The sequence below is a fragment of the Elgaria multicarinata genome, chromosome 3 (assembly GCF_023053635.1).
Source record: "Elgaria multicarinata webbii isolate HBS135686 ecotype San Diego chromosome 3, rElgMul1.1.pri, whole genome shotgun sequence".
Lineage (NCBI taxonomy): Eukaryota > Metazoa > Chordata > Lepidosauria > Squamata > Anguidae > Elgaria > Elgaria multicarinata.
This window is the reverse complement of record NC_086173.1, coordinates 118,231,077-118,258,806: the sequence shown is the minus strand read 5'-3', so window position 1 is coordinate 118,258,806 and position 27,730 is coordinate 118,231,077. Positions and strand designations below refer to the sequence as shown.

General features: G+C 42.0%; 1 protein-coding gene across 1 annotated transcript in view; it reads right to left on the bottom strand.

The window, feature by feature from the left end:
• Nucleotides 1–27,730, bottom strand: part of CHCHD6 (coiled-coil-helix-coiled-coil-helix domain containing 6) — a 214,713-nt gene that overhangs the window by 113,278 nt on the left and 73,705 nt on the right. Inside the window, exons 5-6 of the mRNA XM_063121377.1 lie at nt 12,160–12,180; nt 4,590–4,673 (exon numbers count right to left, since the gene is read on the bottom strand). Coding sequence (XP_062977447.1) covers nt 4,590–4,673; nt 12,160–12,180 — 105 coding nt within the window. The remainder of the gene's footprint in view (nt 1–4,589; nt 4,674–12,159; nt 12,181–27,730) is intronic.

Here is a 27,730-nt window from a genome sequence, read left to right as displayed (position 1 = left end):
TCGGGACATTTACTAATATTAAGAAGCACTACAAAGAAACAAGCAAGCAAGCAAATTTTTAGTCCACCAACATTAGGAATACACACTTTCTTTCTGTAAGCAGCCACAAACAGCTTCTTTCCATGGGTGTGCAAATGAACAGTTACTTGTAAGGAGAGATGCTTCCAAATAAATTCCTATGCTGATAAGGAAATATCAGCCTCTCTACCAGCATTTCCCAATAGATCTTTCTCTGAATCACATCGGCTTTTTTGTTTGTGGCACACTGTGGCTAACAGTAACTGGGTGATCCCACTTTGGAGAGGTGGTAGTAGATAAGTAGATTTATATCTTAAAACTCTTCCTATGAAGATAGTTAAAGACTCCATAACACACGTATCTCACCTTGCAACAAACATTTTCATCCCCAACTCAGAAGCAGGGAGATCAAGGAAGCAAGGGCACTGCAGGCTTATATTGTGATTCAACTCCCCTGAAGAAAGAATTCCAGGGGCTCATCTACACGGGTGCTTTTCCCCGTGGCAGCTTCGGAGTGGCGGCAGGTGATCTACATGACGCAGCCGCCACTCCAAAGCATTCCAGGGGCAAAGCCCCGAAGCTCCGCACTAAAAAAGTTGGGTACTTACCATTACTTTTTTTAGCTTGGAGAAAAGCTCCACTCCTCGGCAGAGCCTTGTTAAGAAAAAAAAAAAATTAAAGGGGAGGATGGAAATCTCACAAGGGAGGGAGCAGGTGGGTGGGCACAGCAGCATCTGGAAAGCCCGCAACTGCGCTCCTTCCGATGTAGATGCTCAGAAGGAGCATCAATGTGCTGCCACCGCGTGCAGCATTACCGACGACATCAAGACAAGGGCCAAGAAGCAAATGCCCTAAGGCCCATCAAGCACTTGTGAGTCAGCTAAATACTCAAGGACCACATAATCATGCTTTGCAATGATTGGGCAGAGGAGCGTACAGCATCCTCTGCCCATCAGGAGACACAAAACCAAATTGCTTGGTCACAGTTTAATACTTTTTTTAGCTGTGTACGTTATTTATTGTTTTATACTATTTGAATTGATTTTATCTGTACAGTGCCCTGAGATCCCAATGACATAGGGTGGGATACAATTTTTTAAATAAAATAAATAAAATAAAACCAGGCCGAACAAGAAGCAGGAGGAATCTGTACTTCATCTCTCCACTCTTTGTGGGAGGACTGCCTCACAATTTGAGAATTGTGACACTAGATGCACTCACTGGGCTGATCTCTGAATGGTGTATTTAAAAGTGGACCTATGGAGCCAATCTCCTTTGGCCAAGAATCCCAATGGCTCTTATTGGAAAACAGACAACAGGCTTCATATCTACACCGAAAGAGTTAAGAATTGGGTTTTTTTAAATGCTGAGTTGGATTTTATTGATCAATTGTGTTTTTGCTGTGTTGTTGTCATTGTTGTTATTCTTATTATTAAAACTGTATGAAGCCTAAATAATTTATTTTAAGAGGTGCCTTAAATATGTAATAAATAAATAAGCAAAAAAGTAGGTCTCAACAATGTCAAGAGGCATGATTTATGTGGAAATAGTGTCCACTGAAATCAGGAAGACTTGGTACTTCAGAACTAGATGGATGGCAGCCTTGATAACCCACATGGTCAGGGACCGAGCCAAATCCATGCCTCAGAAAAGCACAGATGGGGTAGTGGGGGTCGGGGGAGAATTGTTCTCTTCAAATCTGGGCCTCTTATTTCTACACTTAATCACCACCTTGCCTTTCACCCCCACCCAACTTCCTCCAAACGCCCTGAAGACTCTATCTTTGTAATTCCAGAACATCCATCCGTGACAATCTAGCCAAACAACAGCTGTTCAGAAGTTTCCCCCTCAACTGGTCTCCCACTGAACCTCATTTTTTCTAAAATGGATTTAAAAGTTCTAAAGCAGTAACTACAGAAGCAAAATAATGTGTGTCAAGGTCTGTGTGTATTCAACAAATGAAAGCAAAATTATATAAAAGCAGCAGCTAATATAAAAGATTGTTCGGTGCTGAGTTTTCCATCTTTCCGACCATTATAGGAATAAAATTATCCTTGAAGAAGATCGAAAATCTTTTTCAAAACTAATACAATTAAGCTTTATTACACTGTTTCAAGTACATTTCTCTCCTTTGCCAGCCCCCTCCATCTCCAGCTCTAATCTAGGCTCATTCTATAACAGTTGAAAGCATTCTTCTGTTTTATTACCAGCAAAATGGTGGTGTTTAAGGGTCAGAAAACTATCTAGCGCCATAAAGCATGGAAACGAAACCTGCCCTTAATATTGACTTGCTATCATGCACAGAAGACTGGAAGAAAGGAAGACAATATGAACCACATGCGATGGGGAAGATGATTTCCAATACAAACTCCAAGGTGATACTCTTACAGCTAAAACTTCCATTAATCTTGATTTTAAAAACCTATTTGCAGTCCAATCCCATTCATGGTTCCTCAAAAATAAGACACACTGAGTTGAACGGGTTTTACTCCCAAATTAAGTGTGCGTGGGATTACAGCTTTTAGATCAGTAAAGCAAGCCAGAGAACACAACTGGGAAGTGGGAAATGAAGATGCTTTTTTTTTGGGGGGGGGGGGACAAAACAAAAGCCAAGGATTCTGATGAGGGCAGCCCTGGTCACATTTCATCTGTAACCAATAAATGACTGAGATATAGATAAATATTCCCAGCCATTTTCATTTTATGAACACAAATCTGGAGAGAAGCATGTAAAAAGAGGCACAGCGTGAGGCCGAGAAATTGCAACAAATTCCCTTGCCTGTGAACATATGGACAACTGTGATAATTAGAGCGATGACTGGTAGATTGCTTGAGATTTCATTGCACAATCCCCATTAAACATAAATGGAATTTAAACCAAACCAGCAGCGTTGGGCAGTAGCTTTAATTGTTCATTTTTAAAATTAATTACACAGATTAGCTGTAGCTAAGTGTGCTGAGAGAACTTGCTCGTGAGCATGTTTTGCCATTCCCAGTCATAGAAAATAAATAGAAACAATGGCTTATATTTGGGAAAGGAAGAGGGACAAGGTGGTGTTACTCTCTACTGGGAACACAGGAAGCTGCCTTATGCAGGTCAGAGTAGTTGTCCATCTAGCTCAGTATTGTCAGCCTTCCTCAACCTGGTGCCCTCCAGATGTTTTGGCCTTCAACTCCCATCAACCCCAGCCAGCATGACTAGTGATCAGAAATGCTGGCAGTTGTAATCCAAAATATCTGGAGGACACCAGGATGGGGAAGGCTGTTCTTCTCTGAATGGCAGTAGATCTCCAGGCCTACAATGGACGTCTTTTCCATCACCTATTACTGGAGATCCATCTAAGCGGAGGTGCCAAGGCCAGAACCTGGGACCTTTTGCAATGCTAAAGATGTGCCCCTCTCCTATGGCCGCTCTTCTAATGTGATAACAGTCAAAACCAATGCATTAATCCCATTGTCCTGAGGGAGCCATTTTCATTTAAGACATGGGTGCTCTACCTGCAGGACAGGTGCCACAGATAATGGGAGTTTGTGGCACTCCTGCCTGCCCCTCCCACACTGTACCGCTGGTCTCTGTAAATTGGAGGCAAAGCCACACCAAGGCGGAAAGGGGTGGCAATAGCACTCTCCTATGCCTTTGGTCTTGATTGCAGCACTTAATAAATATCTTTGGATGCCACTGGCTTAAGTATTTTTCCGCACAAACAAATCCAGTAACACCAGACGGCAACAAATGTACAAATTCCATCAAGAGGTCTAATCGCTTTAAAATTGTGGAATATTATCCTTCATGCATTTATTAAAAAGCAAAAGCGAAAGCTACTGCAAACACTGGTTCATTTAGCCAGGAAGTGAAAAGAACACATTAGTTCCTAAGGAATAGTGTGGAAGTTCCAATTCTTATGCCATCAATTTTTAAAAACTCATCATGGTAAACAATTAAACAGAAGCAAACGTCACATTCAAGGGAGAGATTCAAATCCCTAAATGGATTTCCAAAGGTCATTTCAGGCTGAAAAGTTACCTGATGGTATCTCTTTAAATCATGTTCATTTCAAAGGCTTATCTAGCAAAGGAGCAGGCTGCAGTTTGCAGCAACACACTTTGATCTGTTAGTTTCCCCAGAGATAAATTAATAATAACAACTTTAATTCATATGTATAGAACGATCCGAGGTTACTTTCACAGATTCTTTTTAAAGTCAATTTTTTAACAAAGGGAATTTTAAAAAGGTAACTTCACTTTCAACCAAACTCCATAGTGTCTGTGTGTGTGTGTGTGTTCTGGGGGTTGCGAGGGAAGATGGACAGGACACTGTGAATTATAAACTATTTTTTTATAATCATCCATTTAAAAACCAATTATCTTTCAAAAGTGAGTTGTTTAAAAGGTTCAGTTTGTGAAGCGGCTGAACAGTGTGCGATGGGGAGGAGGACCCCAAGGGATACATGATAGGAGCTGACAGTTCCAGGTTACTGCACAACAGTTCTCACTTCTCTTCTCTGCTGATCCACTCAGATCAACATCTGAGCCTGTTAGCATTCAGTCAATAATAGACAACACTGCCTCACCTTCTTCTCAATGTGGGCCAACTGTTCCTTATAGAAGGTGTCTCTCTGCTTCAGCTCTTCATCCTTCCGCTGCAGCTCTTGAGACTAGGAGGAAATATAAAACTGGGTGTTAACAGAACAGAAGGCAAAATGGGAAAGAAGAGAAGGAAGGAGTCCGTGCAGAGAGAAGATATGGGACAGATAATGACTGAAAGCAATTCCAATATACCACACTGCACCAGGCTTTCAGAAGGAATAATTTCAGGCCAATATACAAGGGCAGTGACAAGGGCCCTAGAACTCAGTTGGCAGTGTCATAGTTGTCACCTGCAGCATGTAGGCCAGCAATAAGGGAGGGAGCTTTGACAGATGTAACTCATAGAGGAAATGAGCATCCCTCCCCAGAACTGACTATGATTAAGCAGCCTGGGCAGACATATTCCTTGTGGGCTCAGCCCAGTCATTTTATGGCCACCTGCCACAGTAAGGAAGAAAACAACATCTGCAAATGCAAGTTGCCAATTGTTTTCTTCTCCCTACTTCTTTGGCGAGAGACGTCAACAGTGGAACTCAGTGAGTTGGTATTTGACAAACTCTAAACATTTACCTGGACAAATCCCTTTCAACAAGGGAGGGCTCTCAACACGTGGAAGAAAGGAAGAGTGACAGGTCATCTCCTTACCAGTATTAAATCCACCCAACCTCACTTCATTTGTCAGGCACACCATATGATGTCATTAAGAATATAGCTAGCAGTTAATTCAAATAAAGCATCAGAAACATATATAATTTTAGAGCAGGAGTGGGGAACCTCTTTCCGAACTGAAGCTCACATGGGTCACATTTCAGAGGTGGATGGGGCCAAATGCGAAAGAGGTGAAGCCAAAACCCCAAAATACCAGCATATTGTAGCTTAAAGCTCCTACTGCCAGTTTTAGGAGAGGCATTTCAATTTTTCAGAATGGGAGAAAAAGCTGCACAACAGCTAGGAGATCAGAAAACGATTAGGGTGTGTGTGTTTGAGGGAAAGGGAGTAGGGCCAGGGGAAGAGAGCTCTGGCTATTGGGCGGTATAGAAATGCAATAAATAAATAAAAATAAATAAATAAGGGGACATGGTTGTCTGGGGAATCCAGAGGGCTGTATCTGCATCCCTGCTTTTCAAGCACACAGTTCGACCACTTCTTTCTTGCAACAGGGCTTTCCAAAACCAATTAAAATTAAGCTGGCAAATACTTCTTACAGCAAAATCATTGTTTCAATCCCAACAGTTTCTAATTTAATTCAGTTGCATTACTTCCAGATTTGGGGCTATTAAAATGTATGTGCTCAGGCAGTATGGTGTAGTGAACAGAAAAAGCACCCATTTTCTTTTTCATATTTCCATCATTGAGCAAAATGTAGCTAGGTAATCATAGACCCTTGACCTCGTGCTCTTATGCCCACCACCTTTAAACAGCCATGAGTATTAATTCAGATATGAAGTACCAAACTAACACTTCTTCCTCACCCATCCCCAGACAGCCATTCTATACTTTATAAACTGCTTTTACGTTCCCGATGTGTTAGAGTGAGCAAACAAAACTGTTTGCTAACCCTGACTTTAAAAAAAAATACTCTGAGCATGCCCATTTTGTTGTAGAAAAAGACAATATATTTTCAAAGAAAAAATAATAAAATGAGCATCTGTATCCACGTACATCATGGGCTGGGTTGTGAGAGACTGGATTTTGGGCCAAGTTTCAGCCCTTGCTGCACCCCTGCTTCTCATTCATCCAAATACTGTGAGAGAAAAGAAGTGAATCGTATTTCTTCCCATGGAATGAGAAAGAGTTGCAGATGAACATGCCTAATTTTAAAGCATACTAAACACAGCTTTTCCTCAAGATTTAATGAAGCAACAAGAGACTATCATCATATGCAAAGTTCCTATTTCACAGTGATGAAGATCTAAAACTGAGAACCTGCAACGGTGGGAGTATTAACCCAGCTGTGCAGACACACCTCTTGATCAGACTTCCCACTAACCCCACAGTATGACTTACATTATAGATTAGAGGGGTGGAGAAAGAAAGAGGAAAAAGTAACTCACAACTTAAGACTTGTTTTCAATAACTTGTTCATTTTAAAGTGCTCTGTGTAGGTGGGCTAAGGCAAAAAGAAAACTGCAAAACATTCTGCTTAGTTTAAAAAGATCTGTTGGTTTTTAACTTTACTTCCAGCTGATATTACTGGGAAGTAATATACATGGTATTGTTTTTGTGATGCTTGATATATAGATATATATAGATATAGATATAGATATAGATAGATATATAGATATATATCACCAAGAAAGGGTGTAATTTGAAATATTCATCGTTTCAAACATTACAAAACTGGGTTAGGAAATCAGGGACATTTTGTATGAACACAACATATTTATTAAGAGCTCCCTCCACCATGCTATTTATTCCCCACCTGAAATCAGAAGCCTGTGATGTCCCAGAACATGCTGGCTGCAATGGAAATTGCAATTTCAGGGTATGGACACCACAGGTAGCTAAAAAATGTTTCAGACACTCTCATGCAAAACAGCTATACCAGCAAAGGGGGGGGGGGACGATAATGTGATAGGGAAATTCTATATCCCGATTCTAATTAGAAACTCCACTTGGTTGAGGATGCTTTCTGATAGTGTTTACGGTCTAAATATTTAGCCTGGTAGTGATAACTAACACTCCTCACTTCTGTCTTAACAAATACTTCAGTATCTCCTGGGTAAACCAAGCAGCTGCTTAGGTTAAATATTCTTTGACACCCACCCACACCCACTAAAAGTCACAAATGGATCAGAAGACTAAAACCACGCTTATAAGGTTCCACCACAGCAACATCTCAATGATAAGAAACAAGCAGGAAGACAAATGATTGATAGAAGTACGTATGATTGAACTGGCAAGCACACACCCTCTACCTCAAATTTTAATCCTTCTTGTCAGGAAGACCAAGGGATTTAAGAGATTTTAAATTTACTGTAAGTAAATGTAGGGACAAATTTGAGAAACGGAACACTGAAACCAATGTACAGAAATAATCACACATCAGATTTTAAGCTTCACAGAGTTCTTTTTTCCCCCCACTGGAAGAGGTGTGTTCCATGGGACTCAAAATATAGCTATGCATACATTTAATCAATTACTCTACCATCTGAAACATTGTGTGCTGATCTTTGGGATCAGCACAATAATCACTATTGTAGCCAACATAAACGTCAAGGCAAGTTCTCTATGCAACATGAACTGCAACAATTATTCGTATAATCATTATCATCATCATCAAAGACACTGTATATCTGATAACAATCTTCTCTCCAGATATTAGCATGCCACTGAGTTCTACTGCCTAGTAGCAGACAGACTAGAATAAGGCTGCTCAATGCTTCCACTTCCATTCTTGTCTAAACACTGCCCTAAAAGATGACCTAGCATGAATGGCAGGCACCACTGCATTAGATAAATTTGTTGAAATTTGTGTCCCGATTAACAATGGTCTGGCATAATAGACTCAAGACAGAGAAGGGGGAAATGCATCCTTCTCTTTCTAGACCATGAAGCTCATCCCTGAGGCTCATTTTCCTGCAGATCCTGAGACCAATCAGGTGGATAGTTTGATGGCCCATCTCTTAGGCACAGAGAAACAACAGTGGCAGGCAAATGGGCTCTAGACCATTTTGCTGCTGCCTGCCGAGGCAGGGTGAACTTTCAACACAATCCAGTGCTGGGGAATTCGCAGCCCTAGCTGTGCTAGGGTGAACCTGGCTGTTGCCAGCACCAATACACCCATATCTCTTGATTCTGTCCAGATCCTCCACCCTTCATGGGTACTCAAACCTGCCCTGATGGAGGATGTTCTTGAGTATAACTTCATGAACCTGGACTTTGCAAAGGCTCTACAGATTCCCATGTGTGCCAAGACAATTTCCTTCCCAGTGGGGGGGGGGGGGGACTGATGACTCAATTTTATCATCTGGGGCAGTAAGCCAAAATAAAAAAACCCAAAACAAAACCTGTTCCCTAGTTGTACTGGTCCCTTACAAGCACTGTGTAAAACTACAATTTTACCTAGCCAAGTCTCCCACTTCCAAGTCATCCTGGGGATCACTTGTGTAATGGCCCATAATCCAACAATATCATGGAGTTAAGACAGAGTAATTTTCAGTCGTCTCATTGTCAAACCTCCTGCCTGTTACCAGTGCATTCCATTCTTGACTCAAATATTCCAGGAGGAAAATGTGTGCAATCTACCTTCCTAGGAACCACCATAACTTTTTGTACAGTAGCACTTGTCAGGAGTCATCTCATACAATAACATTATTGGTGAATTATTAAGATTCTGCAGAATCTTAATAATTCAGCCTTATTATTATTAAGATTCTGCAGAAGTCTTTGAGGAAGTCTCCTGTATAATATTGCCAGGATTTCCTGTATAATATTGCCAGGATTCGATCATTTTTGTCTGTCTCTTCTGCCAAGACGCTTGTTCATGCACTGGTTATTTCACGGTTGGACTACTGCAACCTTCTTCTCTCTGGCCTTCCTTCTTCTCACATCAGTCCGTTGGTTTCTGTTCACCACTCTGCCGCAAAGATCATCTTCTTAGCTCGCCGCTCCGACCATGTTACTCCGCTTCTGAAATCTCTTCATTGGCTTCCAATTCACTTCAGAATCCAATATAAACTTCTCCTGTTAACCTTCAAAGCTTTTCACGGTCTAGCTCCTTCCTATCTCTCCTCTCTCATCTCACACTATTGCCCCGCTCGTGCTCTTCGCTCCTCTGATGCCATGTTTCTCGCCTGCCCAAGGGCCTCTACTTCCCTTGCTCGGCTTCGTCCATTTTCGTCTGCTGCCCCTTACGCCTGGAACACTCTTCCAGAACATTTGAGAACTACAAGTTCAACCACAGCTTTTAAAGCTCAACTAAAAACTTTTCTTTTTCCTAAAGCTTTTAAAACTTGATGTTGTGCAGACTTCTACTGTTACTTTCTACTGTTAGTTTTTCCCTACCCTGTGCCTGCTTACCCTTCCCTGTACCTGTTTGCATTCTCTTCCCCTCCTTATTGTTTTACTATGATTTTATTAGATTGTAAGCCTATGCGGCAGGGTCTTGCTATTTACTGTTTTACTCTGTACAGCACCATGTACATTGATGGTGCTATATAAATAAATAAATAATAATAATAATAATAATAATAATAATAATAATAATAATAAAAAAGGAAGCAGAAGTGTTGCCTCCTATGACTACCCTAATTATCTCCAATCAAGAGTGGACATCCCCTATTCACTTTCGGCTTCTGAGCTTAAGGTTCTGGACAACAGAACATCTAGAAAAGGGGAGTTATCTGGCCATCTACATCCCCAGCCAGGGCACCGATTTTCTTCATTGGGAAAAAGGATGTAGGATTATGCCCCCCACTCTGATCATCAGGCACTCAACAAATTCCTGTCAAGATCCAGTACTGGCTTAATTAATGAAATCTTTGAGTGTCTTTAGAAAGCCAAGTTGTTTAGGAAGCTGGACTTATCCTGAGGTTACAATCTGGTGTATATCTAGGCAAAAGATGAATGGGAAACTGCTTTCTGCACCTGTTATGGCTGTATTGAATACTGATAAAAGTATTTGGATTCTAATGCATCAGCAACTTTTTGGTGTTTCATAAATGATATTCTTTGTGAATTTCTGGATTGCTTTGTGGTGCCATATGTAGATGATATCCTGATTATCTCAGAGAACCCAAAGAGAGCCCTCTGGTCCCAGCTATGTGTGCTACCATTATTCCCTCTCTCCTGATAATACTGCTGTTCTGGCCTAGACTAGACCCTGGCAAATTGTTCTGCCTGGAAAGAAATGCTGAGCTTTTGGTTGGAAGGCATTAAATGCAACTCAGCAGGCAGACCGTGAATACTAATTTCACTTGTAGCAAATCAGCAGATTCAGAAATGGTAAACAAGTACTGGGGGGGGGGAGGGGGAGATTGCTTCCAGGAAGGAAATGTAGCTTGGTGTGATGCTTAGTGTTCTTCCTCTCCCTTCCATTTCGAGATTACCAGATGGTCTTAATCTCATCATCACCTCCACCTCAGATATGGATGTTAGAAAGAAACCACTAAAGAAACAAAAAAGAACAGGAAAGGCAAAAATGGATAAACTGCCTTCTTAGGAAGCCAAACTTAATTCCGCTACAAATTAATGGTGGTTAGATTGCTTGTTTACTTTTGATACAGCTGGCAGCAAATGTTGCTGGAGACTACAGGTGAGGATACAAGTGACTTCTCTTCTCCCCTCATTCCAATCATGATACTGGAAAGAAGGATCATCAGATGTTTGCTGGATTGTTGCATATCTGTGAGTCAGATGACAGACAGACAGACAGACAGACAGACAGAAGCAAGCAACGACCATGTGGCCCATTCAGTGGGCGTTTTTGCCACGCTGCTTCTCCTGCACACAGCAGGAAATGGTGGCAAGTTTCATTACAGCCCCCACCCACCCCAAATGGATTTTCCAAGTCTTTTTTTGTGATGGAAAAATGAGCAGAAAGAGTGGGAAGCAGACAGCGTCATGAAAAGGACATGCGAAAATCCATGAGTGGCCAGTAACAAGTGTGCTATAAAACACTCGTCTGATGACGCTCCTTAATGTTCCATAGTTCTTTCACTGGCAGGAATGTTTGTCAGCAGCTGATGCAGAGTATGTTGTATGAAGTTTGGACTCACAGCTGTCTATTAGGAAATAATAACTAGCTACCAGTTCAAATCTACATTCAATTTGTAGACATCTGGTGGGTTATCTACTTTTCTTACATAATTATTTATTTTTATTTATTTATTACATTTTTATACCACCCAATAGCCGAAGCTCTCTGGGCGGTTCACAAAAATTATATGAGCTAGAAAGTTGTCTTTTAAAGAGACAAATTCTTCTGAAAATACTTTCTGTACTTGCAGGTTACACAAAGTTAATATAGTTCTTGGCATACAGTTTGGAAATAAGACAGGAGTACAAATGAGAATTACACTCCATTAGTTAGCTTTCTGCCCTTCAGATATATTTGATAGGGTTCTCACTAATTATCCCAGACTTCTCAGCCTTGCCAAACCATTCCAAAGTTCTTTGTCTCCTACTTTATTTCCTATCAGCATAACTCAGTTAGGTCTCCAATCCTTCTCTTTCATGTTGAAAAAAAATGATGAAAAAGAAAGATCTAACTACCAAATAAAGGTGTACCAAATTAGTGGAGAATAACCAGGCTTAGACAACTTTATTCATTCCACCCATCCAGTTATCTGAGTGTTTGGTTAACCATTCCATCCTATCAAATTTGGTTTCAGCAGTAACAAGCATCACAAAAACTAGAGAAAACTCTTTATGAAGGAAATTTTCTAGCTTAGTATCTTTTAAAATATGACAAATAATAAAACCCTGCATCTGTGATTGTCAATAACAACTGCATTCATGCAGTAGCAACATGATACACTGAATAAGCTAGATCTAGTAGCAAAACAAAGTGGGTAAGGGACAGTGGAAGCATGCAGGGAGAAGAGAGCTTACCCAGGCATCCAAATCCGCAGGCTTGGCAACAGAGAGAAAAAGGAGGAAGGAGAAAGAGAAGAGAGTCAGTGATTTATGGAGGCCGCCTGTTGCTATACAATATAGCTCTTAATATGATACACACAAGGAAAAAGGTGTCTTTTAAAAATGACAAGCATTTTTAACAATGAAGCTAAGTCCCCCGTTGGCTACTGTCCTGTAAAGCAAAGACCATAAAAATGGACTGAGATAGTATGGAGAGAAAAAACACAACGGATGTTGCATAGCGTTCCCAGTAGACAATACTCTAAGTAAAGGCAGGTGTGTAGTGGCCAGAGTCCAGGAGTTAAACACGGCACGGCACAATGCTACAAAGACCAATATCAGCAACAGCATATAAAACATGATGTTTCCAGAGAAGAGCTGGTTTCCCCTGCCAAAAGTTGCCCTTGGATGATAAAGGCAATTCTTTTAAAACAATAATAATGGCCAGATCTGAACGGAAACTAGGGTTATCCAGTCCAACTACCTACAATTCCAGGACACACTGGGCTTATAAATCTCCCCAGATAGAAGCCACCCCAGAAAAAACTAATTTGTCTTCAAAATAAAAACCAGGAAAGAGCTTCTACAGCTTTCCTGAACTATATGCTCACCTCACCTCATCCATTAAGAAATATTTCCCAATAACGTAGCTTAGCTGCAAAATGAGTGGGAAAGTGCTGTTGTATTCATGTCCTGTTTGTGGGTTTCCCATGGGCAGCTGGTTGGCCATTGTTTGAACACAATGCTAGACTAGATGGACCCTTGGTCTTATCCAGCATGGCTCTTCTTATGTTCTTATGAACCCATCAATTCTTGTCCTCGATCTCGGTAAACACTAGTGAGAGCCAGTGTGGTGCAGTGGCTAAAGTGTTAGACTGGGAGTCAGGAGATCCGGCTTCTAGTCCCCACTTGGCCATGGAAACCCACTGGGTGACTTTGGGTGAGTCATAGACTCTCAGCCCTACCCACCTCACAGGATTGTTGTTGTGAGGATAAAATGTAGAGGAGGAGAATTATGTATGATGCCTTGGGCTCCTTGCAGGAAAAAAGGCGGGATATAAATGCAATAAATAAATAAATAAATAAATAATATTTCACCACTTCTTTACTGCACCCTTTTGAGGAAACTGAAATTAATTGCCCCTCTCTCCCATGCTTAAAACTTCTACCTGCCATACTCTCCGATGAGGAATGGTGTAATTACACAACCACAAAAACTTGGTGTGAACAGGACATACAGGGAGCACCTTTTCCAGCAATAGAGATCATGAAAGTGGCAGCCAGCTTCCCACAGTTCACACCAAGCCTTCTCCAAGTGGTCAGTCATGCACCCTTGAACACAACACATGGACGAATTGGGTAAGGTAAAGTGGCTACTCAGCTGGCCAGTTGTTTCACCATTTTGACTCTTGGATTTGTGCTGGAATCGTTTTAACAGGATAATCTTCGTTCTAACTAGATCATTCTAATACAGCAGGACCAATGCCAAGCTGTCTTTGTTTCACCCTTTTCTTAGCAAGCTGATTATTTAAGGACTTCACAGCGAAGCCACACAGACTGCAGGGAGCTCAGTCTACTCACAAAAATAAATCGCAAGACATACACACACTCTGTTTTATTATTATTTTGACTTAAGCAATAACCCAGCAGCAGCAGAGTAAGTACAAGACAATAAACATCTCTCATGCCCATAAACATCCTGGCTTCAGACTGAGGTGTTTATGAGGAAGCCAGAGCACTCATTTGTCGTCAAGGGCCGCTGAGTCTCCCATACTTCTTGGGGCTACACTCACTTGGCAGCCTATTCTTTAAGTGGTAACTTCTTCTGAGGGTTGGCCTTTATTATCGCGATTATTTATCTGAAGGGGACCAGTGAGGTGGGACAAATGTTCTTGTTGGCCATAGTTCAGACAGAAAACTGCTTCCTGTTTATAGGAGCTGCTTGCTGTCATTCTAAGTTGACACAGAGGCACAGAGAAGTTACCCAAGGTAGTGAAAGGATTATGTGAAATTGGCTGCACCTTGCCCACCTAACCTCTTGCCCTCTCCTACCATCATCCTGGATGGAATTAAATGTCTATAGGTCAGGTAGGTGAGCCAATTTCCTCCCTCCCCAAGGAGAACAAGGATAAAATCTCCACTAGCCATCACCACCACACCACATACACAACATGTTCTCAAGCAATCAATAACTTGATCATGACAACAGTCTGGTTCAAACAATGTTTTTCTCTACCAGTTTTTGCAGTCTAGACATACACTAAATACATTAAATACACTCTATTTATTTGGACCTCTTCAGAATCAGAGAGAGAGAGAGAGAGAGAGAAATAGAAAGGTGTGTGTGTGTATGCACGTGCGCACAAGGACAGGGAGAGGGGATGGAATAGAGATATATTCTAAAGGGGTGATCTAAAAAGGCAGAACTTGAGGCTGTCCTTGGTGTATGGCATTAATCTCAATATAAAGTGAAGACAGGCAATCATTTACCAAGTAGTAATGTACTGATGTGTGCATATGACCATTTGGCAATCCAACACATTGTCCTACCAAATGACAAAGAGAATTTCACCACACTTTACCTGAACAGAAATTCTGGAAAGCAGGGAAGTGGTAACTTTCTTCACACCATTTGGAAGACTGTTATAGTAAAACAGCTTACCAAGTGGTTACATTAACACCATACTAAGCTAATACTTGGTAAATGGCTCTCTACATTGACCTTTAGCCTGCTTCATACAGATGTCATTGTTCTTGATTGATCCGCACAATTTCTTTTTTTGCAAATACTGATTCTTTCATCCACAGGGCCCATTGCCTGGGATGCTCAATTTGGGGTGAGGGTGGGGGCTTTGGCTCTGAAAATAGGGAAGTTTAAATAAAGAAATGAACAGCCCAAGAATGGAATCTCGCTTGATTATCCATGAAATGAAACAGTTCATGATTTTTCTCTTGTTACAGTTATTACATAGATACTAAAGTCTCATTTTGCAAAGCTATAGGTTCACACTTTCCACAGAGTATAAAATTAGAGGGTAATAAAAATGGAGGAACCTTATTAAAGAGATTAGTTGAAAAGAACGCAATATAGTGCTTGAAACAGCCAAAGGATACTGATTAAGGGACTATATATGGAAGTGGACATTACAGAAAAGTTTCATTATCGTTTGTCTTTTGGCAGTCAGACAATGTCCAAGTTGCATTAACTAATATTGACTGATAACACATTCAGAGTACCAATTGTTGGTTTTCAAGCTTAAGTTGCTTGGCTAAGAGTCAAACACCATTTTATTTTTTTATTATCTGGCCAAACAGGCATGGCTTTCAACTCTGCCAGTACCTGAGCCATACAATAAGCCCTGGCCAGACACTGCGGCATCTTTGTGCTAAAGCAAATAGTACAAAATAAGCTTTCCAACAAACACTCTAGGGAGGCAATAGAGCAAACCATACCAAGGGAAGCTTATACCTATATGGGTAAGAGAGGAAAAATAACCCAAGGATAACTTCACTCTGCCTGCATGGAGAAATACGCACTACACAAAATAGTTTTAAACATTGTTATTGTGTATACTACTCTTTCCAGAAAGATAAAACAGTGGAATAACTGCCTTGGACTTTGATGTCCAACTGAAGCAAACTCTTGTCATTTCTAGACTACTGCCAGAAATAGGTGCTTACATGACAACATCCTTGTTCTTAGCCTAGGGCTGCAATCTTATGCACACTTAGCAGGGAGAAAGCACCACTGAACGCAGTAAGACTTACTTCTGTGTATGCTTATGATTGTACTGTAAAGCTGTTTTCAAACATTCTGCAGAGGTAAAGCCAAGTTTGTCACCAGGTGTAATTTAAATAGGGAGTTGCAGCCAATCACAGATTCCTGACAAGTGTACCTGTGTAATCCACAGGTTTGCAAACACGTTTGCCATTTTTTACAGGTACACTTAAAACATCTTTAGGTTGGTATCTAAAAATGTAATGTATATAACGACCCTTGTGAAGAGGCAGGATAGACGTTTAAGAAAAATAAATGTCAAACTGACATTTCTAAAACAAGAATGTTTTACATATTAAATGTTACTATTCTATTTTAGTTGTTTTGCCATTTGAGGGCAGCAACTGATGCTTATAGGTAATCATCCTGGCATTCAGGCAAGTAATTTGAAACCTAACAATGAGGAAAGCCATAGCCAAAACATTATACGCTTGTTTATTTTGTATTTAAATCATTGATATGGCACCTTTCCGTCTAAAGTGGCTGATAAGAGAACTTACATACGATCAAAATATAACAATATGAAACCATATAAAAATATCATACATGCAATAATAGCAAAAGTATATAATAGGACCGATGCAATAAAAAGCAGCAGAAATCAAAATGACTTATCCTTCTGTCTTCTCAAAAGCACTGCACAAAAAGAATGGTCTTGACCTGAAATTTAAGAAGCCAGAGGTGTTCCCTTAGCCCAGAGAAGGAGTTCCATCAATGAGAAGACCCTGTCTTCTGTCATCACCCAGCATATATGACAGTGCAAGTACAGGGAACATGGTAATCTGGGAGGGTACTGTGGTCAAAGGTATTGAAAGTTGTGGAGAGATCTAGGAGAATCAGCAGGACAGAAAACTCCTGAATATATCCCACTTTAGGTCATCCACCAGGACCTCCAATGAAAGTCTCCATTCAGAAAACAGGCTGGAGAAGTGCAGATAGCTCCAAAGGAACATTCTGTGATCCTTCAGTGATCTAAATTATGCCAGAACCAGTCGTACTAGATTCTTGTTTTCAAGGTGAATGAAAACATGCAGGAAATGTGTATGCATCTATGCATCCTGACCTGAACCTGTAGTAGGTCTTTAACTGATGACCTGAGCAATGTAAGACAGATTCAGCCTGTGTGTTACTCTTCAACTCCTTCTATAAAGAGATCAGTCACACTAGCCAAGGAAGCTGCCTCGGATCGATGAGCCAGGGAATTCCTGCTGATTCCTATAAAAGCTTCCAGGTGAGGCTTGTTCTGACTTGCTGTTCTAGGCACCAAACACTGGTACAAGGGGTGGGCAAGTTGTGTCCCTCCAGATGCTTTGGCCTACAACTCCTATCATCCCCCACCATTAGCTAGGGTTGATGGCAGTTGAAGGCCAAAACATTTTGAAAGCCCCAAATTGTTCACCCCTGACCTATATTTTATTTTATTTATTTATTTATTTATTTATTTATTACATTTCTATACCGCCCAATAGCCGGAGCTCTCTGGGCGGTTCACAAAAATTAAAAACATTCAAAGTATAAAACAACAGTATAAAACCATAGTATAAAATACAATATAAAACTCAACCAGATAAAAACAGCAGCAATGCAAAATTACAAATTTAAAACACCAAGTTAAAATTTATTTATAGACTGTTAAAATGCTGGGAGAATAAAAAGGTCTTCACCTGGTGTCTAAAAGCATATAATGTAGGTGCCAAGCGAACCTCCTTAGGGAGCTCATTCCACAGCCGGGGTGCCACAGCAGAGAAGGCCCTCCTCCTGGTAGCCACCTGCCTCACTTCCTTTGGCAGGGGCTGGCAGAGAAGGACTCCTGAGGATGACCGGTACATACGGGAGGAGGTGTTCCTTCAGATAACCTGGCCCCAAGCCGTTTAGGGCTTTAAATGTTAATACCAGCACTTTGAATCGGGCCCAGACCTGGACTGGCAGCCAATGAAGCTGGAAAAGGACTGGCGTAATGTGGTCTCGTCGGCCAGTCCCTGTTAGTAAACGTGCTGCCTGTTTTGTACCAGTTGAAGTTTCCAGACCATTTTCAAAGGCAGCCCCACGTATATCGCATTGCTGTAATCCAAACAAGAGGTTATCAGAGCATGGATCACTGTAGCTAGGCTATCTCTGTCCAGATAAGGGCACAGCTGGTATATCAGCCTAAGCTGATAAAAGGTGCTCTTTGCCACTGAGTTCACCTGTGCCTCAAGTGACAGTTCTGGATCCAAGAGCACCCCCAAACTACGGACCCGATCCTTCAGGGGGAGTGCAACCCCGTCCAGGACAGGGCAAACATCACCTCGCCAGACAGATGAACCACCCGCTAACAGTACCTCCGTCTTGTCTGGATTGAGTTTCAGTTTATTAGCCCTCATCCAGTCCATTACCATGCCCAGGCACTGGTTCAGAACAGCCACTGCCTCACCTGGGTTTGATGAAAAAGAAAGGTAGAGCTGGGTATCATCCGCATATTGATGACACCTCAGTCCACATCTCCGGATAACCTCCCCCAGCGGCTTCATGTATATGTTAAACAGCATAGGGGATAGTATAGAGCCCTGTGGAACCCCATGGCTTAGGAGCCACGGCACAGAGCAATAATCCCCCAGCACCACCTTCTGGAATCGGCCATCCAAGTAGGAGCGGAACCACTGCAACACAGTACCTCCAACTCCCAGCTCAGACAACCTATCCAGAAGGATACCATGGTCAATGGTATCAAAGGCCGCTGAGAGGTCCAGGAGAACCAACAGGGTCGCACTCCCCCTGTCTCTCTCCCGACAGAGGTCATCCCACAGGGCGACCAAGGCAGTTTCCGTTCCAAAACCAGACCTGAAATCTGATTGAAATGGATCTAGATAATCCGTTTCATTCAAGAGTGCCTGGAGTTGTCCTGCAACCACCCGCTCAAGCACCTTGCCCAGGAAGGGGATATTAGCCACCGGCCTGTAGTTGTTAACGTCCTCTGGGTCCAGATTAGGCTTCTTCAGGAGTGGTCTAATTACCGCCTCTTTTAAAGAGGCCGGCACCACTCCCTCTCTCAAGGAGGCATTTACAACCTCCTGGACCCAGCCGGCGATCCCCTCCTTATTTGATGTAATGAGCCATGAGGGTCAAGAGTCAAGCACACAGGTGGTCGACCGGACTTGGCCAAGCACCTTGTCCACATCCTCGGGCCTCAATAACTGAAACTCATCCAATAGAACTGAACCGGACGGTGCTCTGAACGCCTCTACTAGTGGAGCTGCATTAAGTGTGGTGTCCAATTCATGACGATCCCCCTTTATTTATTTATTAAATTTATATACTGCCCCATAGCTGAAGCTATACCCTGTACTCTTGCCTCGCCTTGCCTTCAGTTTCAATAGGAGCAAGGCCTGATTAAGGTTAGGAGAGGGCAACTCAGCAGGAATCCAAGTAATTGGGAAAGAGGACTTCAAGGCCTTGTGTAACTCTTTGCCTTTCCCTATGTGTGGCACAAACAAGAATAAGATAATGCAAAATAACAAATGTGTCCATTTGGTTGCTCTGCACAAACCATGTAAGCTATAGGATTCAGCTTGACCAGAGAATATATGCCAGTCTTGCAAAGACATCTATTTTTACTACCTTAATTATTTGTGGCACATCAACATCTTTAAAAGACACATCTCTTAAATTAAAGTGAACAAACTTATATTCTATACATCCTCCTAGTGCTTTACTTGAAGTTTGTGAATAGGACTTGTGATCCTCAGCAAGCATCACTGTCTCATGTTGGCCCAATGAGCACTGAGCTTCTGGATTCCAGCACTGCCAGTTTTCCTAGTATAGGCACAGTCAGCGACCTCTGCTCACCATAAAAGGGACTGAAAAGTTATTTAAAAGAGGACTATTAAGAGACTTCAGAGATGGGAATCAACAAAATAGCTGGTACCTCCCAGGTAGGCATTCTTACCAGCTTCAGCCTATTCCAAGAATTCTTTCTTCACCTCCCTCTGGTGACTCTAAAAGACTGAACATGTACTTAGGTGAGTTTAATTCCCACAAAAGATCTTTTAAACTCATTTCTTAATGCATGACTACTGGAGCCATTTCCAACTTTTTCCCCCGCCATAGCACACATCACTGACCTGTTCTATACAGTTTCCCTGACCCAACTCGATGGCAGCAGCTGGTGAGGGAGCAGAAACTTCCTATACTGTGATCTTGACTCACAGCCGTTTTGCACAATTGCAGCGAGAGAAATAAACTATTTATTTATTTATTACATTTCTATACCGCCCAATAGCCGAAGCTCTCTGGGAGGTTCACAAAAACGATGGTGGCTTAATTTCCCCTGCTGCGCATGCCAGCTGGATTTCCCGAGTTACTCTTGCTAGCGTGGCTTACCAGGTCGTCCGAACCCAGGTGGCATGGCTTGTTTGGGCACATGGGGGGAGGGAAGGCAGCAACCCTCAAATAATTGAACAGCAGCCCTTGTGTCATTTGAGGGTTGCTGTCCCTTCAAACAAGCCATACTACCTGGGTTCAGAAAGCCCAAGTCACGCCAGCAAAGATAATTAGGAAAACCCAGCCAGTATGTGACCAGCAAGTGTGGCAGGGTTAACAAGCCACCGTGGCTTGTTAACCATGTCACAATCGTGCGAACCAGTTCAGTGACTTCTGCTTCATGATAAGCAGACTTGCATGTGTGGGAAACTTGCTAGAGAAAGCTAATCCCATAGCAAAAGTAGCATACAGTTCAATATGAGAAGTAGGGAGATGGTGTAGCCATCTTTAGCACAGACCCTTTAGCGCAGAGAAAGAGTCAAGAGGAGACAATACACTGAAGAGCCTGCAATCATGTTGCACAAATTTAGAAGAACATAGGGTAATTCACAGTAGCGCCAAGTAGCTCCCTCTCAGGGAGGGAGTTGAAGAGATATGTATGGGCCAGACCTCATTACCTAAACGAGGACAGATTAGCATTTTTTTTTAATGCGAAGAATCCATACAGTCCAAGGTGTTTCTATGGTGACGTGTATTAGAGAATATCAAGGCTGTCACTGGCCCCTTATTTCCTATGTATTCATCTTCCCCTTTTCCCTCAAATGCTTTCACTGCAATGGAAGTGTGAGGCCAGTGCCAGTATTAAATATAACAGGAGGTAGAGATGCTGCTAGCTGACAAGAGGAAGGAGCAGGGAGAGAAGGCGTTGACTGGGCTAGGATCAATTTTGGAGAAAGGCTCTGATGAAATTGCCCATTCCAATATATCCTGAATGTATACATTTTAATAAACATTGAAGATGGAAAGCTTCAGTAAAGGTTTGTTCCCCTTTGTGATTCAAGGACAACAGCACTTCTATGCTTCTGGAGTGGCTACAAATAGGCTTGGCTTGCCCAAAGCTGATACTTTCATATGAAATGTAAGACTGAAATGCTTTACAAAATCCCAGAATAAACCAGATCCTCCTTTTAGACACTTAACCCCCATTAAAGCAGCCTACCTTTCCCTACCTCCATCCCTTGTATTAAATACAGGGCTGTCAGACAAACCTTATAGGAAAAAATATTAAAGGCTTAGAAACCTTGTAAAACAAGAGAGGGCAGGTAACACAAAATATTGTCAAAGGCCTTCAGTTGCCAACAGCAGCTACATTGAAAAATTAAGGTAATTCTCCCTCATTCCAGAATCCAATATATCCTGCCTGCTTCAAGACAAAAACAGCACACACTTTGCTTAAAGATGGTTGCTTGAGATCCTATATATATCCATCCCAATTGAAGCAAATAACTATGGAAGAGATTGAAAAACAGCCTCAGTTCATTCACATGCTCTTGTCCTGCCCTTCCAAATTAAATAGCCGACACAGAAGATTCCATTTTGACTACTGTATCTTCCTGACCTTAGGAGATAAAACCCGCTTGCTAGCAAGTTTAAACACACAAGACAAGGGAGAAACTGCAGTCAAGATACCCACAGGGCCTCCCAGTTCAATCATTCATTTCTCCATACAATAAAAATGCAGCACATTTGAAAATTGTGGAGAAGTCAGCAAGACAAGTTTAACAGAGAGAGGACTACAAGGTATGCACATGAGTGGGACCTACTCCTACAGTAGATATGGATGAGTAGGGACTCTGTGCTCAATCCTTATCTTACTACCTTTGGTTCTTAAGTGATGTATTTGACCATAATCATGGTATCAGTTTGAACTCAAGAAGCTTAATGTTGGTCTGGCCTTTCTATTACTCTAGACTAGTCCTTCAGCTTGGACTTAAAGACAGGAGTAAAGTCACTTGATGTTACGTTTGTATATTTAAAAACAAGGTGGGATGCAATCCTGGCTTTTCACAAGTCCCATTGAATTCAGTGAGGCATATCGCTAAGTAGTCATGTATAGGATTATATTCTATATGGTGTAAGGTACCTACATACTGTGTAGACTAAACATATTTTGAGCAGAAACATATCGCTAATTTCTCTATCCTTATCACTCCGCACAATAAGGACAAAACTAGAAGACAATCCTTGAAAATTGTGTCTTAAACCTAACTCATAAGTTGTGCTAGTTCTGTTGATGGTCTCTAAGATGAGCCAAATACCCAGGGAATTCCCTAGTTACAATCAGCTGATCACAGCTCTTTGGCCTGCTTTTCATGCAAATAATGTGTACGCTGCACCAAATACCACGCTGAGCTTTCTGTCTCATGTGTGCATGTGACCACACATTATTGGCAGCTAGTGTTACCTATAGCAGGAGTGGGCTGAAGGTAGACCTCCATATGTTTTGGACTTCAACTCCCAGAAGCCCATGGTCAATGGTCGGAAATGCTGGGAGTAAAATCTAGAGATCTATTTTCTGCCCACCCCTGACCTAGAGCACAATGACATATCCAAAACAAGCATGGACAGGCTTAGTGTGAAAAATAGGTGGATTTTCAGCAAATATGGCATAGCTCACACATCAAGAGTAGGAACATAAGAACAGGCATGCTAGATCAGACTAAGGGTCCATCAAGTTCAGCAAGTAAGGGTTTCAGATAGGAATCTCTCTCAGCTATAGCAGGAGATGCCAGAGATTGAGCATGAGATCTTTTGCATGTAAAGCAAGTGCTTTGTCACTGAGCTATGGTCCTTCCCCTAGTCATTTTATTAATGACCCTAACACTACAAAAATAGACAATACAAAAACACTACAAAAAAGGACTGTACTGACACGACTTGGAGGGTAACACACATACCACCCCCTCTTACATACACACACACACACAGAGAGAGGGGGGGTTCAATACAGTATTATATAATTGCTGTTCTCCTCTTCTGATACTTCAGGTACTAGCAATTCCCAAGCTCAAAACTCTAGAGCAGGAAGCCCGACGGTATAATCCACTACAACAAATCCGACGCTCCTGCCAAACTAGCTATCATAAGATTAGAAATCTAATTTCTCTTCATTTATGAGGCTTCTCACAAGCACTCTTGGGGTCTGAAAAGAATGCACTCAGCTCTGGGGCTACAGTTTAATAAAGGGCAATATGGTTTTATTATCTCCACTGCCTGGGTAAGGAAATCCCATAAAATCTTTGGAGATCATGGCTCTGCATTCCTTCTTGCTCTCTGTAGTAGTTATCTCCTGTCCTGCTGCAAGGTCACATTGCAGAGCGAAATCTGTCCCTTTTTAAGTAAAAAGACACATACATATATCACAGCTCTGCTTTCTGTAGGCCCAAAGTATCCTGTTGCTTTTTCTTGGTTTTCTGCTTGCCTTCAACTGTAGACAGACACAGGCAACCATTATTGTCTAGGGCAGCGGTTCTCAACCTGTGAGTCGGGACCCCTTTGGGGGTCGAATGACCCTTTCACAGGGGTCACCTAAGACCATTGGAAAACACATATTTCCGATGGTCTTAGGAAACTGTATTGACTAAACTATGTCATGTATCATCTTTTGTATTATTAAAGCTATTGTTATGTATTATTTTCATTAGCAAACCATCCCATGACAATGGATCGTGTAGAGAAGAACGAAAATAATTTTATGGTTGGGGGTCACCACAACATGAGGAACTGTATTAAAGGGTTGCGGCATTAGGAAGGTTGAGAACCACTGGTCTAGGGGCTGATCTTCAGCGGATGGCACTCTTTTCCAGGCGGCCCTCAGAGCCTCTGCCTCCCCCCCGCTCCCATTACCTCCACATCTTTTTCTGCTGCTCATGGTGGCTGCTTGCATCCTGCCCCTTACTGCCATGCTATGTTTCAATACTTAATATATCCTAGTACAGTAGTTTGATTAAAATGCAGAAGGTACAGCTACCTTGACATTTCCCCTGCTTCAAATTGGTAGAAGTGTAACTCCATACAGCCTAGATACCTACGTACATTTGGTACATACATACCAAATGTACATACAACAAATGGACCAAATGGACATATTTGCTACATACAACCTACATACATTTGTATTCGGCTCTCTTTCCCTGTTTCTAATGTACATTTTCTTTTCCTAATGTTCACACAACTCTGAATCCTAAGACAATTCGCTCAAAATGCATCAGTGATGGGGCTGCTTGTTTGTTTCCCTCTTCAGAACGAGCTTTCCTCGTATTACTGTGCACTTGTTCAAATACCCAAGGAGCACAAATGTGCACACACACACCACAAACACACAAAAACAAAGAGACGAGGGAGACAGAAAACTGGTAAACAGAATGCAGAAGTTCACTATAAGTTCCACCCATAGGTAATATTATTTTCATCCACATACTTTTCTGTGATATCATAAATATGCCACTCTTCAAATAGAAGCAGCCTTAAGACTACACATTGCAGTTCTTTTTCCAGCAGAGCTTCAAATTCACACAGCCACACCATAAACACTTCAGGCAAGGTCTGTGACTTCACTGCTAATGCCACTTGCTTCTCATATGGTCTAGCTGAGCCCAAACACGCAATTTTCCAGCCTTTATTTCTACAATCATTACTGAGTCCTGACCTTTAGTACTCCAAAATAGCCTTTAGTGTTTCCTACCAATACAATTTGGTTTTCTCTTATAGGTAAATAACTGCTCACTAAGGATTTGGATTCTTGCAACTGAGGTCCTGTTTCCAAATGTACGTTTTCTAGACAGTGAGTGCTTTGGTTCTTGGCTGACTGCATTATCAACTCCCTGCTAACCTCTGATCATAAGGAAATGCTGCAAGGAAACATCTTTTAATGAAGCTAAATGTACCCTAATGAAGTCGCAATGAGTGTGGATTCAGCAAGGAGAGGATTTCAGGCAATTGTACAGCCACAGTCTTATTTTTACAATGTGCTCTCCAGGGCATGCTTGTATCAAGAGAAACGTGCAGATCTATGTCACTGCCAGCAAAATTTTGATTTCCATTTGATAGCACAATTTGCAAACAGCAGTTTTCCATGTTATGTGACTGCTTAACATTTTTAACAGCTACAAGAATTCGATGCCAATTTATATTTGCTGGGAGATGTACAATTTCTCCTGAACACAGCACAGATTAGGGTCTGAGGAACGTGGCTTGGGATGCCTGCAAAGCAGAAGTGCTCCATGAAAAGAACTACCAACAAAGATAGCCACCCATGATCAAGCAGCAACAAACAAAAAACAGCTAATTATCATCATGGTCAATAGAAACATTATTGACTAGTTAGTTTTAAATCACAGAGTGGGTTGACTCCAAAATCCAAGCAACACACTGCTGAAATTTAAGTATCTATGCATGTACTAAATATATAGATCCCTAACATGGGTACGTGTTAAACATAGGACCCGTTCAGAAGGCACCTTAAACCATGGCTTTAACCATGGTGAATAAGGCTTTTTGCTTTATTCACTGTGGTTAAAGCTGTGGTTTAAAGTGTCTTCTGAACATAGCTCAGCTTTCTGACTTAACCACTGTGGTTAAAGCCATGGTTTAAGGTGTCTTTTGAATGGGGCCTTTGAGATAAAAATGGATCTGAAAACAAAAGTACAAATGGATCTGAAAACAAAATCCGATACAGTAAGGACTCTTGAATGCAGCTTTTCTTTTTCAGAGAATCAATCCAGAACTAAACATGGTATAAAAGCTCAAATTAAACCCTTACATTATGGTGGGTGCTATTTATAATATACCTGCAGATTTGCTCTCTAATTACAGCTGGGGCTGTGTGTGTGAGAACACACACAGAGTTCTCTTCCTATGAGCTGCTTTTGTTCCTTGTAACTCTCATACAGTCAATAAAAGGTACTTCAGGAACATGCAGATTGATTTATTGTTGAAAGACATTTATCAGGAGGGGAAAGTATGAACAGCCGGCCTATGAAATGGCTGCAAACATGTCCTCAATCCCAACAAGGCTGGGCAGCTGCCAAGGGCACAAAGGCTCAAAAGGGCTCACCCATTCCCTCTCTCTGCCATCCATCCCCTGAAGAGCCACAGGAGAAAGCGGCTGCCATAGCTCTTCAGAGAGCCGGCCAGGTTCAAATGCCTGGCTTGAGGGGGTTCTTCCTCAGAGCCAGGCATTGTGAAGACTGGAGAAATGCGCCAGGAGATCGCCTGTGCTGCGGGCGATCTCCTGGGACACCTCTCCTTAGGCGCAGCTGCCTGTCCTCCCTTTAGCCAGTGCACAGCAATCTCCTGAGACAACTCTCCAGTCTCCACAACGCCTGGCTCTGAGGAAGGACTTCATCAGAGCCAGGCATTTGGTGGTGACAGATGGCATCAAGTGAGGGGACTGGGTAGGTGAGTGAGGGTAGGAGGAGGACAAAACAGCAGTGAGTGGGGGAGTGGGGAGTGAGTGAGGTGATGGAAGGCAGCAAACAGTGGGAGGGGTGGGTGAGTCACTTGGGGGGAGGAAGTGGGGGACATGGGCAGTAAGGGAGGGCGCAGCAGCTGCAAAAGCAGGGAGAGGAGGAGGGGGGCCTTTGGTAGCCACATGCCCAAGGGTATCCTAGTACTGGCCCTTCATGTTCCTCTAGGTTTCCGTGATTGAGAGGGACAAAGGAGCCTTAAGCCAGGAGTGTTGAAACTCTTTCAAGTTTGAGAACTGGATTCCATTTTGGAGAAGCTTGGGGTGGCGGAGGACAGGGGCAGGGATTCCAAGGGCCAAAATACTTGAATATTTCAGCTTAAATTCTCACTGCCAGTAACTAAGGCTTAGGGGAGGCATTTCATTAGAATAAAAGGGGGTGTACAAAAGCCAGGAAATCATCATATAATCAGTGGCTCGGGAAAAGTGGGTGAGGTCATATGGGGAATCCAGGGAGCTGGATTTGGCCTCTGGGCCTGAGGTTCTGCACCTCTGCTTTATGTCATTAGCAGGGCTGAATCAAAGCCATAATGGAGCAAGCCATCCGTAGTGAGGGCGCTAATGTGCCCCCAATACTGAATTCACGTACAACATCGTGTATACAATGGACAACGATGTCGAAACATGTTTCATTACACATTTTAGAGGAAATCATCTTCCATGCTTTCTTGGAAGCAAAAAACGAATATTGTTAGTTTTTATACTGTTTTTTATGTTTTGATGGTTTTTAAATTTTGTATACTTTTAATGTTTACCATTTTTAATTGTTGTAAACCGCCCAGAGAGCTTCGGCTGTGGGGCGGTATATAAATGTAATAAAATAAATAAATAAATAAATAAATATCTCTTCCACAGTAGAGAACTCAAATAGAAACATGCACTTCCCCTTTTACAGCATACAGCACACAGACACAAAAAATATAAACACACATAGAAGCTCTCTCTCACACACACAACACAGACTGATTCACTACCTCATTCAGACACAACAGCCCAAAGGACAC